The following is a 15,503-nucleotide window of genomic DNA, read 5'->3' on the forward strand; positions in this document are numbered from 1 at the left end:
AAAAGTTAGTATATGAGAAGTTTTTACAAAGTAGAAGCGATGCAAGGAGGAAAGAGTATATGGAGAAAAAGAAAGAGGTTAAGAGAGTGGTGAAGCAATGTAAAAAGAGAGCAAATGAGAGAGTGGGTGAGATGTTATCAACAAATTTTGTTGAAAATAAGAAAAAGTTTTGGAGTGAGATTAAAAAGTTAAGGAAGCCTAGAGAACAAATGGATTTGTCATTTAAAAATAGGAGAGGAGAGTTATTAAAGGGAGAGTTAGAGGTATTGGGAAGATGGCGGGAATATTTTGAAGAATTGGTAAATGTTGATGAAGATAGGGAAGCTGTGATTTCGTGTATAGGGCAAGGAGGAATAACATCTTGTAGGAGTGAGGAAGAGCCAGTTGTGGGTGTGGGGGAAGTTCGTGAGGCAGTAGGTAAAATGAAAGGGGGTAAGGTAGCTGGGATTGATGGGATAAAGATAGAAATGTTAAAAGCAGGTGGGGATATAGTTTTGGAGTGGTTGGTGCAATTATTTAATAAATGTATGGAAGAGGGTAAGGTACCTAGGGATTGGCAGAGAGCATGCATAGTTCCTTTGTATATAGGCAAAGGGGACAAAAGAGAGTGCAAAAAATATAGTGGGATTAGTCTGTTGAGTATACCTGGTAAAGTGAATGGTAGAGTTATTATTGAAAAGAATTAAGAGTAAGACGGAGAATAGGATAGCAGATGAACAAGGAGGCTTTAGGAAAAGTAGGGGGTGTGTGGACCAGGCGTTTACAGTGAAACATATAAGTGAACAGTATTTAGATAAGGCTAAAGAGGTCTTTGTGGCATTTATGAATTTGGAAAAGGCGTATGACAGGGTGGATAGGGGGGCAATGTTGCAGATGTTGCAGGTGTATGGTGTAGGAGGTAGGTTGCTGAAAGCAGTGAAGAGTTTTTACGAGGATAGTGAGGCTCAAGTTAGAGTATGTAGGAAAGAGGGAGAATATTTCCCAGTAAAAGTAGGCCTTAGACAAGGATGTGTGATGTCACCGTGGTTGTTTAATATATTTATAGATGGGGTTGTAAGAGAAGTAAATTCGAGGGTCTTGACAAGAGGCGTGGAGTTAAAAGATAAAGAATCACACATAAAGTGGGAGTTGTCACAGTTGCTCTTTGTTGATGACACTGCTCTTGGGAGATTCTGAAGAGAAGTTGCAGAGGTTGGTGGATGAATTTGGTAGGTTGTGCAAAAGAAGAAAATTAAAAGTGAATACAGGAAAGAGTAAGGTTATGAGGATAACAAAAACATTAAGTGATGAAAGATTGGATATCAGATTGGAGGGAGAGAGTATGGAGGAGGTGAATGTATTCAGATATTTGGGAGTGGACGTGTCAGCGGATGGGTTTATGAAAGATGAGGTGAACTATAGAATTGATGAGGGGAAAAGGGTGAGCGGTGCACTTTGGAGTCTGTGGAGACAAAGAACTTTGTCCTTGGAGGCAAAGAGGGGAATGTATGAGAGTATAGTTTTACCAACGCTCTTATATGGGTGTGAAGCATGGGTGATGAATGTTGCAGCGAGGAGAAGGCTGGAGGCAGTGGAGATGTCATGTCTGAGGGCAATGTGTGGTGTGAATATAATGCAGAGAATTCGTAGTTTGGAAGTTAGGAGGAGGTGCGGGATTACCAAAACCATTGTCCAGAGGGCTGAGAAAGGGTTGTTGAGGTGGTTCGGACATGTAGAGAGAATGGAGCGAAACAGAATGACTTCAAGAGTGTATCAGTCCGTAGTGGAAGAAAGGCGGGGTAGGGGTCGCCCTAGGAAAGGTAGGAGGGAGGGGGTAAAGGAGGTTTTGTGTGCGAGGGGCTTGGACTTCCAGCAGGCATGCATGAACGTGTTTGATAGGAGTGAATGGAGACAAATGGTTTTTAATACTTGACGTGCTGTTGGAGTGTGAGCAAAGTAACATTTATGAAGGGATTCAGGGAAACCGGCAGGCCGGACTTGAGTCCTGGAGATGGGAAGTACAGTGCCTGCACTCTGAAGGAGGGGTGATTCACGAAATCGTAATGACACGATTGCAAACAAACCATACCACGGGCGGGATTTGAACCCGCGGTCAGAGAGTCTCAAAACTCCAGACCGTCGCGTTAGCCACTGGACCAGCTAGCCACAATAAGATTCGCCCAACTAGGTATATTTCTACATCATATGAAGGTTAGCACAGGCACCACTGTGACCACAAATGCAAGTTTTTACAGACGAATCTCCAGCTAGCGTGGCCGTGACGAACTCTAGCTCAAGTCCCCTCACTGTCGTCAACATGACTCACGAAATAGTAATGAGTTTTGAGACTCTCTGACCGCGGGTTCAAATCCCGCCCGTGGTGTGGTAAGGATGGGTGTTAATGTTGCAGTTTAAATACTGTAGTGTAAAACACCCTTCTGGCAAGACAGTGATGGAGTGAATGATGGTGAAAGTTTTTCTTTTTCGGGCCATCCTGCCTTGGTGGGAATCGACCAGTGTGTTAATAATATATATATATATATATATATATATATATATATATATATATATATATATATATATATACATATATATATATATATAAATATATATATATATATATATATATATATATATATATATATATATATATATATATATATATATATATATATATATATATATATATATATATATATATTGCGTATAAGAGAGGCATATTGGTCATGCGGTAACATATGTTGTAAACGAGTGATTTAACATAAGATAGTGTATATTACACAAACAACCAGCACATAGCAAAGAGAAGTTTACGCCCTTTCAGTCTGACTTTGACCATTTACAAGTCACACTTGTAAATGGACTTGTAAATGGTCTGCAACATGATCGCATCTCCCTCCTATATGAGAGTGTTCTGAGTATTGTTCTAGTCTTGTGTCCTTTTTTCATAGTTTATATTTCAAGGATACGAGTGTCAGTATTACATACGGTAAGTTTTCATTTTAATAATCTGCAGCTTATAATCGCGAATATAATCATCCCAATTATCATACTTACATCCCCCTTGTAATAAATAAATAAATCTTCTCTAACACGAGGGTCGTGTTAGGGATGATTATTAGTCACTTAACATATGCCACCCATGTTCACCTTGCAGTGAGTAGGTACCTCTGTGTTAGTCACCTTTCACCTGCTGTCCCTATTCACCTAGAAGTAAATATGTACCGGAGTGTTAGTTACCTTACATATGCTGTCACTGTTTACATAGCAGTAAGTAGATACCTGGGTGTTAGTCACCTTACACCTACTGTCCTTGTGCTTCCAACAGCAAGTTGGAACAGTAACGGTAACAGTAAATAGGTACCTGTGTCTTAGTTGACTGGCGTGTGTGGCATCCTGGGGGTGTTAACACACCCTAGACTGGACGTTCTACTTTGAACCAAGCTGAAGCTGGATTCCAGATCTTAGCCTGTAAACTCACTATTAATCTTTTTAGTTCACAAATTGGCACCTGCTGACCCCAATAACAATCTCAGGCGTCCTTAAAATAAACCAGTGTTGAAAGTTTGAAGCTTATCTGATGACAACTTGCTGATTTATCACACACAATTTATATAGTCGAAAACCAAAAGGATCTCACCTTAAAGAGGAATTCTCAGATTATCACACGGAAAACAATATTTTTGGTAAATGTCAAAACTGCCTTAGAGAATACAATAAGAAGCTTAAGAAATACTAGGTCACGATACACGATCGTTACATGGTTGAAAGCCATCAGAAGACCGTTCCAATTATCCTGTGGTCCCATAAGAAATGAGGAGCACTGTAGAAGGCCTACTGACCCATACTAGGTAAGTTCTTCTCAAATCCAAACTCACTATTATAAAGAATAGAAAGGCGCAATATTGTGACCGGAACAATACGCAGATAACCCGCACATAGTTGAGAAAAGTTTACGGACTTTGTAAATGGTACAAGTTGGACCAGAACGTCGACGTAAGCTTCTCTCTCAGCTATCAAAAATATTTGTCCAACCCATCAAATGTTCCAGTAAGAGTTCTAACTTACAAGCGCAAGAATGTGTTCGTATCTGTGGTAACTCTTTAGTTTATTTTTGCACTGTAGGTTCTGTGGTTTAGGAGCTTCTGTTCTAATTAACCTCCTTTCGAATCCCTGTCTAAGGGTTGCTCTTACCATGCAGGATGCCACCCACAACAGTTGGATAAAACCTACGTAACTGTTTAGTTCGGTAGCGCTGGTAGCTCACCAGCACTTGTGATTAAGTATCAACTGTTCTTCGGTAGCAGTGAAAGTTAAGTAATACTTAAGTATTATTATTATTGTTAACATTAATAGTAATCGTTAAATTAATAATAATAATAATAATAATAATAATAATAATAATAATAATAATAATAATAATAATAATAATAATAATAATTAAACAGCAGAGGAAAGTAATAACAGTAAAGGCGTCAGTATGGAAAAAAAAGAACAAAAATGAACACTGTTGTCCCTGTGAGAAACGGGATAATCAGTCAAACGGCGTTGGAGCGTCGAAGACTGGGAAACAGATGCTGGACGTCTCCCTGTGGGAGGTACCCAGGGACGCTGGGTCGTCTCTTCCCAGCAGACTATGATTCTGCTCGTCTCTTCCCAGCAGACTATGATTCTGCTCGTCTCTTCCCAGCAGACTATGATTCTGCTCGTCTCTTCCCAGCAGGCTATGATTCTGCTCGTCCCTTCCCAGCAGGCTATGATTCTGCTCGTCTCTTCCCAGTAGACTATGATTCTGCTCGTCTCTTCCCAGCAGACTATGATTCTGCTCGTCTCTTCCCAGCAGAGACGAGCAGAATCATAGTCGTAGTGTTCATAAACACAGCATTTTGTTCACCAGTGCTAACGGAGGGGCTGACAACGATCATGGCCGCGTCAAGAGTGCATGTGACAAGATGGTTGCAAGTCACCAAACAAAGATTTTTTTTAGCATCTGATGAAAAAGAGGCTAAACCTGTATTAAATCAAAGAAGTTGTGGATATGAGGTTGTGAAGGACGAGTCTGAGGCTACGATCAGAGATGAGCTAGACAGGGAAGAAATGCCGACTGTACGTGGAGTATACCTGGAGAAGATTCCGGGGGTCAACACCCCCCCCCCCGGCCAGGCTTCATAGTGCATATAACTGGGAAATAAAAAAGTACTGGCTGTTTCTTATTAAACATAAAAACGCCACAAAAAGCGATTTTTTATTTGTATCCAGTTTGCTTCTTTGATTTATATTCCATTTAAAATTCACCAAAAAACGTGTAAGAAAAAATATTTTGGTTTCTGTACAGAATTCAATTAGTTAAAACTGGCAAAAATATTGACAAGTCGGCGCCCACACAGCCCAAAATTAATATGAAAACACTTAGTGTTAAGATACACCAGTATTTAGAGTTTGAAGCCGACCAGAAGAGTCGTTCACTAGTTACATGGCAAATTTCAACAGCTTAACGTGAGTGACAAGCTGTTTTCATTAAGCTCACCAATGAAGAAAGTTTGAAGCCGATCAGACAAGTCATTCTACAGTAACTGATTTGATTCCAACATTTCCAGGATGTTAGGTAAGACACATATGCAACAGTTAGGTATCTTTATTGTGAAACGTTTCGCCTACACAGTAGGCTTCTTCAGTCAAGTACAGAAAAGTTGATAGAAGCAGAAGATACTTGAAGACGATGTAATCAGTCCATCACCCTTAAAGTTTTGAGGTGGTCAGTCCCTCAGTCTGGAGAAGAGCATTGTTTCATACTATGGAACAATGCTCTTCTCCAGACTGAGGGACTGACCACCTCAAAACTTTAAGGATGATGGACTGATTACATCGTCTTCAAGTATCTTCTGCTTCTATCAACTTTTCTGTACTTGACTGAAGAAGCCTACTGTGTAGGCGAAACGTTTCACAATAAAGATACCTAACTGTTGCATATGTGTCTTACCTAACATCCTGTCGGTATTTTATACCATTTTAATGTTCATTTCCAGGATTTTCAACAATTTCAGTAAAATTTCAAAAATAGTTTGAACCCAGTCAAAAGAAGCATTCTCTAGTTACTAAGTAAGAAATATAAATATTTATCCAATGGAAGTGAGAGTCTTGTTTATAAAAGAACACAAAAGTTGCGAAAGTTTGAAGCCGACCAGACGAATCATTCTCCAGATATTGCTCAGATGACAACGATTCCAAGACTTTTTACATACTACTTAAGCAAATTTGCGTGTACGCAAACAAGGTACTATCCTGCGTGCAAACAAGGTACTATCCTGCGTGCAAACAAGGTACTATCCTGCATGCAAACAAGGGACTATCCTGCATGCAAACAAGGGACTATCCTGCATGCAAACAATAGACAATCCTGCATGCAAACAAGGGACTATCCTGCATGCAAACAAGGGACTATCCTGCATGCAAACAAGGGACTATCCTGCATGCAAACAAGGGACTATCCTGCATGCAAACAAGGGACTATCCTGCATGCAAACAATAGACAATCCTGCATGCAAACAAGGGACTATCCTGCATGCAAACAAGGGACTATCCTGCATGCAAACAAGGGACTATCCTGCATGCAAACAAGGGACTATCCTGCATGCAAACAAGGGACTATCCTGCATGCAAACAATAGACAATCCTGCATGCAAACAAGGGACTTTCCTGCATGCAAACAAGGGACTATCCTGCATGCAAACAAGGGACTATACTACATGCAAACAAGGGACTATCTTGCATGCAAACAAGGTACTATCCTGCATGCAAACAAGGGACTATCCTGCATGCAAACAAGGGACTATACTACATGCAAACAAGGGACTATCTTGCATGCAAACAAGGTACTATCCTGCATGCAAACAAGGGACTATCCTGCATTCAAACAAGGGACTATCTTGCATGCAAATAAGGGACTATTCTGCATGCAAACAAGGTACTATCCTGCACGCAAACAAGGGACTATCTTGCATGCAAACAAGGTACTATCCTGCATGCAAACAAGGGACTATCCTGCATGCAAATAAGGGACTATTCTGCATGCAAACAAGATACTATCCTGCATGCAAACAAGGGACTATCTTGCAAGCAAACAAAGAACTATCCTGCGTGCAAACAAGGTACTATCCTGCATGCAAACAAGGGACTATCCTGTATGCAAACAAGGGACTATCCTGCATTCAAACAAGGGACTATCCTGCATGCAAACAAGGTACTATCCTGCATGCAAACAAGGGACTATCCTGCATGCAAATAAAGGACTATTCTGCATGCAAACAAGGGAATATCTTGCATGCAAACAAAGGACTATCCTGCGTGCAAACAAGGTACTATCCTGCACACAAACAAGGGACTATCCTGCACGCAAACAAGGGACTATCCTGCATGCAAACAAGGGACTATCCTGCATGCAAACAAGGGACTATCCTGCATGCAAACAAGAGACTATCCTGCATGCAAACAAGGAACTATCCTGCATGTAAACAAAGGACTATCCTGCATCAAACAAGGTACTATCCTGCACGCAAACAAGGTACTATCCTGCACACAAGCAATGTACTATCGTGCACACAAGCAAGGTACTATAATTGCACGCAAAGAAGGTAGAGTTCTGCACGCAAACAAGGTACTATCCTGCATGCAAACAAGGTACTATCCTGCACTCAAACAAGGTAGAATCCTGCACGCAAACAAGGTACTATCATGCCCGTATACAAGGTACTATCATGCCCGTATACAAGGTACTGTCCTGCATGCAAACAAAAAACTATCCTGCACGTAAATAAGGCATTATCCTGCACGCAATCAAAGCTCTATCCTGCACGCAAACAAGTGCTATCCTGCACTCAAAAAAGGTACTATCTTGCACTCAAACACGATACTATCCTGCACTCAAGCACGATACTATCATGCACGCAAAAAAGGTACTATCCTGCATTCAAACAAGGCACTATCATGCACGCAAACAAGGTAGTACCCTGCATGAAAGCAAGGTACTATTCTGCATGTAAATAAGGTACTATCCTGCATGCAAACAAGATACTATTCTGCACTCAAACAAGGTAGAATCCTGCACGCAAACAAGGTACTATCATGCCCGTATACAAGGTACTGTCCTGCATGCAAACAAAAAACTATCCTGCACGCAAATAAGGCATTATCCTGCACGCAATCAAAGTTCTATCCTGCACGCAAACAAGTGCTATTCTGCACGCAAACAAGGAACTATCCTGCATGCAAACAAGGTGTTATCCTTCATGCAAACAAGGTAGAATCCTGCACGCAAATAATATGCAATCCTGCACTCAAAGAAGGCACTATCATGCATGCAAACAAGGGACTTCCCTGCATGCAAACAAGGTACTGTCTTGCAGTCAAACAGGGTACTCTCTTGGATTCAAACAAGGTACTATGCTACACGCAAACAAGGTACTATCCTGCATGCAAACAAGGTACTATCCTGCACTCAAAAAAGGTACTATCCTGCACTCAAACACGATACTATCCTGCACTCAAGCAAGATACTATTCTGCACGCAAAAAAGGTACTATCCTGCATTCAAACAAGGCACTATCCTGCACACAAACAAGGTAGTACCCTGCATGTAAACAAGGTACTATTCTGCATGTAAACAAGGTACTATCCTGCATGCAAACAAGGTACTATCCTGCACTCAAACAAGGAACTATCATACACTCAAACAAGTTACTATCCTGCACTCAAGGAACTATCGTACACTCAAACAAGGTACTATCCTACACGCAAAGAAGGTACTATCCTACACTCAAACAAGGTACTATCCTACACGCAAACAAGGTACTATCCGACACTCAAACAAGGTACTATCCTGCACTCAAAGAAGGTACTATCCTACACGCAAACAAGGTACTATCCTGCACTCAAAGAAGGTACTATCCTACATGCAAACAAGGTACTATCCTACACGCAAACAAGGTACTATCCTGCACGCAAACAAGTAGGGTGTAGGAGTCGTTAAGGTAGTATCTGTTATACACAGTAGATGTCACGTCAGCTCTCCATACACCAATATAACGTTGTATTAACATCAAAACTTCTCAGAATCAAACTGCTTTCTTTGGCTACTAACTTGATTTTGTAAGCTTTTATTATTAAGATTTGAGTAATATTTATGTTACTAACTGGTATTAGTATGTGTAATTAAGTAATATAATTATGTATAGTAGTTTATACAGCATGGCCATACTAGTGAGAACTCTACAAGTGTTCTCCAGGAAGTACTCAACCTAATTTCCCACGAGAATATAGGAGAATCAGTCGTAATATTACTTAGCTAGAATTATTACTAGTGTCCCTTTACCATTGTGATATTGCATCTAACTGTAAGTAATAGTTGGATAAAAGCCATCTATAGCTCAATTGCTTTGTCATACCACACAGACAACTAGTCAATCATGGAGGAATGCTAAAGCCGTTTGGGTCATATAGTATCTGGGAGGAATGAAAGGCTTGATGCAAGGAATTGGAGTAAAAGCCCAGAACCTTAGACCAAAAGGCCCTCACCTGCTCCACCTTTTCCGTATATCCTCACGTAATGTCTCCCTTCATAATTTTACCCTGTTTCCTCGAGTCTCTAAATATTCATGTACTGTGATGCAACACTCATCCTGACGCTACTCATGTATTGTGAAGCAACACTCATCTTGACGCTACTCATGTATTGTGAAGCAACACTCATCTTGACGCTACTCATGTATTGTGAAGCAACACTCATCTTGACGCTACTCATGTATTGTGAAGCAACACTCATCTTGACGCTACTCATGTACTGTGAAGCAACACTCATCCTGACGCTACTCATGTATTGTGAAGCAACACTCATCTTGACGCTACTCATGTATTGTGAAGCAACACTCATCCTGACGCTACTCATGTATTGTGAAGCAACACTCATCCTGACGCTACTCATGTATTGTGAAGCAACTCAGGTATAACTTGGCTACTCGGTTATTCCGGGTCTGCGCACGTATTACGAGGCTACACAATAATTCTAAGGCTACTTACATTTTCCGAGACTACTAGTGTACATCAAGACTACTCATGAATTTCTAGGCTTTTCAGGTATTCAAAGGCTTCATATATATTCTGAGATTACATACTGATTCAAGGAAACTCAAGAATTCTGAGGTTACTCACTTATTCCGTAGCTACTTACTTATTCTCCAACATTTGTTCTTCTGCTTATCTTAGAAAAGTTTTTTAATCGTTAGATTAAGCTACAGTGTTGGAGAAAAGATGGCCAAGTACCTGGCTCAGGTTTAATGGAGAAAACATAGTGTATTCACGTGAACCAGAGCTATTGTCTGTGATTTCACTGTTGTTGAGAAATTACTGTAAGATAATCCGACTAAGGGACCCCTATGTGTGACGTTGATAATTCGTGAAAGGAAGATGTTGGGGCTAAATCTGAATGTCCACAACATAACCAGTATTAACGTGTCAGGGACCCAGCAAAAACGGTACCTTTGTGTTTCTGAAACTAAAGATTCTTGAATCAGTATGAAACAATAAGCAATTTGATAATTCTACTTAACTTATAATGTGTCTAATTCTTAAGTAGTCTTTAAGCCTAAGGATTATTTGTCTGGAATGTACTGCATACTATTGGCTTTGGTGCCTAACAATGTTTTGTTACTTGTAAATTACATTATTCTGTACTTCATAAGGAAATATAAATTTGAATTTGTATTTATAAAAATGATTTACCGAATATTTTGTAAATAATACAGCAGGAAGTAGAGAGCTTATAACTCCTTTTGAGATTCTGAAACAATGACAACAGAAAGGATGGAGGTAGTGGTTATATGTATGAGATCAGTAAGAATAGCATTCAATTCTGCTCAGATTTTGCTGGAAGAATCTTCCTTTCGTGGATTCCTAAATCTTGATATAAAAAAAAAAGCTGTATACTCTGGCGCTATCATTGTACACTGCTGTAACATGTGATTCTGAGGATGATGATACGGCATATGTATGAGCAGAGTCATACGTAGATCGGTCGGGAGACGCCATAGACAGTTGACTACTGAACCTGAAGACCAACCTAATGATGAGAAGCTCCACTAGGGTGGATGAGAAGCTCCACTAGGGTTCGTCAACTAGTGGGAACTAGATAACTCTTCTAGTTTTTAAGTTAATAAGTAATGAAGGTGAGGTATGTGACTTGTACAACAGATAATCAGTAGTGAAGGTGAAGTGTGTGACTTGCACAACAGTTAATCAGTAGTGAAGGTGAGGTGTGTGATTAACATAACAGTAACACTGCCTCCTGGAGACCTACATTCAAAATCATTAGGCACCTTATTCTTTTTAAATATATAGTTTTTTTTTAAATAAATTAGATGACGACCACTCCGAAGATAAATGAAAGAAACTCATTCTCTTCCTGAACGACGATCAACCTCCAGGAAGCACACTTAGTGCTGGCATCTGCTGAAAGCTGCGTCTTGCTCTACCCAGCCACCGGGACGCTACCTCAAGAACAGAATAAAATATATTTAGCATAACCGCTTGACGGGATTATAGTGCTAAGTGTGTAATTATCCGTCACCAAATAATAAAATAGTGCTTGATCGGAAATTCCAGCCCGTGGATGAGCTGGTAGCTTCCATTTTCACTTCCATTATCTGACAAATGCGAGTTTGTCCTTCAGTGTCACCGGAGGAGAGTCAGACTCGTTCAAAGATAATCTATTTCCTGACTGCTCTGCTACCGAAGTCTTCACTTTAACAGGATTGATAATGCAACAGTTAGGCATCTTTATTCCGAAACTTTTCGCCTACACAATAGGCTTCGAGTACAGAAAGTAGGCAGGAGCAGTAGTGATGTGGCGACGATGTAATCAGTCCATCACCCTTGAAGACGTAGATTTGAGGTTGTCAGTCCCTCAGCCTGGAGAAGAGTTCTGTTCGATAGTCTGAATGTGAAGATCAAGGGACAGTGTGGAGACCGATATACTGTCGGAAGGAGACAGTACATAAGTCTCCACACTGTCCCTTGTTCTTCACATTGTTTCAGACTATCGAATAGAACTCTTCTCCAGGCTGAGGGACTGACAACCTCATATCTACGTCATCAAGGGTGATGGACTGATTACATCGTCGTCACATCACTACTGCTCCTGCCTACTTTCTGTACTCGAAGCCTATTGTGTAGGCGAAAAGTTTCGGAATAAAGATGCCTAACTATTGCATTATCAATCCTGTTAAAGTGAAGACTTCGGTAGCAGAGCAGTCAGGAAATAGATTATCTTTGAACGAGTCTGACTCTCCTCCGGTGACACTGAAGGACAAACTCGCATTTGTCAGATAATGGAAGTGAAAATGGAAGCTACCAGCTCATCCACGGGCTGGAATTACCAACAAGGCGGTACTGTCTACCATTTTAATATTTAGTAATGATTATATACCATTTTCCTTCAACTTAGGAATTAAACTTCACTAAGAAAAACTGTTTCCTAATAATGAAGTTAAATGAAGGGAGACAAGGGAGGTAAGAAATTAATTAGATTCACTCTGAGAAAAGGGATTTGAAGTTCATTTACTATGATTAAGAGACTGTGCCACGACAAGGAGCCCTTCACCCCTTCCCTGAAGCCCTTCACCCCTTCCCTAAAGCCCTTCACCCCTTCCCTGAAGCCCTTCACCCCTTCCGTAAAGCCCTTCACCCCTTCCCTGAAGCCGTTCACCCCTTCCCTGAAGCCCTTCACCCCTTCCCTGAAGCCCTTCACCCCTTCCCTGAAGCCCTTCACCCATTCCCTGAAGCCCTTCACCCCTTCCCTAAAGCCCTTCACCCCTTCCCTGAAGCCCTTCACCCCTTCCCTGAAGCCGTTCACCCCTTCCCTGAAGCCCTTCACCCCTTCCCTGAAGCCGTTCACCCCTTCCCTGAAGCCCTTCACCCCTTCCCTAAAGCCCTTCACCCCTTCCCTGAAGCCCTTCACCCCTTCCCTGAAGCCGTTCACCCCTTCCCTGAAGCCCTTCACCCCTTCCCTGAAGCCCTTTACCCCTTCCCTGAAGCCCTTCACCCCTTCCCTAAAGCCCTTCACCCCTTCCCTGAAGCCGTTCACCCCTTCCCTGAAGCCCTTCACCCCTTCCCTGAAGCCCTTCACCCCTTCCCTGAAGCCCTTCACCCCTTCCCTGAAGCCGTTCACCCCTTCCCTGAAGCCCTTCCCCCCTTCCCTAAAGCCCTTCACCCCTTCCCTGAAGCCCTTCACCCCTTCCCTGAAGCCCTTCACCCCTTCCCTTAAGCCCTTCACCCCTTCCCTGAAGCCCTTCACCCCTTCCCTGAAGCCCTTCACCCCTTCCCTAAAGCCCTTCACCCCTTCCCTGAAGCCCTTCACCCCTTCCCTAAAGCCCTTCACCCCTTCCCTGAAGCCCTTCACCCCTTCCCTGAAGCCCTTCACCCCTTCCCTTAAGCCCTTCACCCCTTCCCTGAAGCCCTTCACCCCTTCCCTGAAGCCCTTCACCCCTTCCCTGAAGCCCTTCACCCCTTCCCTGAAGCCCTTCACCCCTTCCCTGAAGCCCTTCACCCCTTCCCTAAAGCCCTTCACCCCTTCCCTGAAGCCTTTCACCCCTTCCCTAAAGCCCTTCACCCCTTCCCTGAAGCCCTTCACCCCTTCCCTGAAGCCCTTCACCCCTTCCCTTAAGCCCTTCACCCCTTCCCTGAAGCCCTTCACCCCTTCCCTGAAGCCCTTCACCCCTTCCCTGAAGCCCTTCACCCCTTCCCTGAAGCCCTTCACCCCTTCCCTGAAGCCCTTCACCCCTTCCCTGAAGCCCTTCACCCATTCCCTGAAGAGGAGAAAGAAATTATGACCGTTTTTAGTGCACGTCGTTCCAGGACACTGACAGCACTGCACAGTTACCCACTTTAAGAACCAGAAAATTATTTAGGAGTTAATATTTTGATTAGGCTGAATTTCCTGTCACTTATACAGAGAGAAAGAAAGCTTAACCTCTTCATTTATCTCACAGATCAATTTTTTTTTTTTACGAAGAGACAAGAGCGATTTTTTTTTTTGGGGGGGGGGGACACTGACCTACTCAATGATTTTCAAACATTTAGTTATCAGAGTTTCTTCTCGGTACAATAATAACTTTTTCCACCTCCATAACCTAAGTAATTTTGACTGGAAAAGAGAAAAATACCTCCAGAGATGTTTTCTCAAGAGAAACAAAGGTTTTATGAAATAGAATTGTTTACGAGCGATTACTGACTAATGTGTCAACTACAGACTCAGTGACTCTGGGAAAATGTAATATGAGCATGTTAATAAAAGGTGGAAAGTACTGGAAACTCAAATCATACCACGGGTGGGGTTAGAACCCGCGATCAGAGAGTCTCAAAACTCTAGAGCGACGCGTTTTGAGACTCTGATCGCGTGTTCTAACCCCACCCGTGGTATGGTTTGTTTCCACTCGTGTCATCACGATTTCGTGAGTCAGACTGGAAACTCAAGTTCTCTGAATATTAATTTCACAACATTATATTATATTCTTAGTATGTCATTAACTGTGTTGTGAATATTTCTCATTATTACGGTTGTCTGTCTGGAGCCTGAAACTAACACAGAATTATTTATAGAGTAGAGGGAAAGGCTATAAGGATTTTAGAGGTGAATCAGAGATGGTGGACGTTCAAAGCTGAGAGTCTTGGAATGACACTCTAAATGCTAGCTCTGTGGAAACTAGATTTAACAACTGAAAATGACAGTGACACAGCAGACCTTCAAAAGAAAATTTTACTTCAAGTTCCAGTGAGCAAGCATTGTTGACATGCAGCAACATTTAAAAAAGAATAAGAGAATACAATGTAATGCAATCTCAACATTGAATAAACCATTAAAGAAGTCTTCTTCGTAAAAAAATAAAACACTTTGATAATTCTCCTGCTCAGATTAAATCTTACTTCGGTAAGAGATCTCCTCCCTGTTGCATCAGGGAACCAATGCAGAACCACAAGCAGTTGAGAAGAGAAAACTCATTGTCGAGTTTGTCGGATGACTGGTCACACGGGTGAGGGTCGGACCACTCGTAGGGAGAGAACCTGTCAGGACACATCAGGCAACAGACTTACCAGTAGCCGGAACCTCTATTCGTGGAAGGAGCCGGATGCCACAATTCTTAAGCTGCCTACCAACTCTAATCAAAGTTCTCTAAGGCTTCAGAGGCCTTTCTAACTTAATTTAGTATAAGTCACCTTCCTCAGTAAACTTTAGCAACCTACCAAAGTCTGAAATAGAATATAAAGGCTTAACCTAGCAGCAAAGTCTTGTCACTACGTTTTTCAACAATAACTAAAGACTTACATCAATAATTTTAGGTTTCGAGAAAAAAATTATTATAGTTAAGGACTATGAAAATTTTTATTAAGTAGTTCAAATTTACTTGTTATTACATCACTAGTAGTACCATCACTAGTAGTACCATCACTAGTAGAACCTTCACTAGTTGTACCATCAC

At 41.6% G+C, this 15,503-nt stretch overlaps 1 protein-coding gene across 1 annotated transcript in view; it reads right to left on the reverse strand.

Annotated features, from left to right (window-relative positions):
- The window catches only part of LOC128693114 (glutamate receptor ionotropic, kainate 2-like), a 769,231-nt gene that overhangs the window by 96,069 nt on the left and 657,659 nt on the right, over positions 1 to 15,503 (reverse strand). Inside the window, exon 14 of the mRNA XM_070089531.1 lies at positions 14,950 to 15,087. Coding sequence (XP_069945632.1) covers positions 14,950 to 15,087 — 138 coding nt within the window. The remainder of the gene's footprint in view (positions 1 to 14,949; positions 15,088 to 15,503) is intronic.

Source organism: Cherax quadricarinatus, chromosome 28 (assembly GCF_038502225.1).
Source record: "Cherax quadricarinatus isolate ZL_2023a chromosome 28, ASM3850222v1, whole genome shotgun sequence".
In the NCBI taxonomy this organism is placed as follows: Eukaryota; Metazoa; Arthropoda; class Malacostraca; order Decapoda; family Parastacidae; genus Cherax; species Cherax quadricarinatus.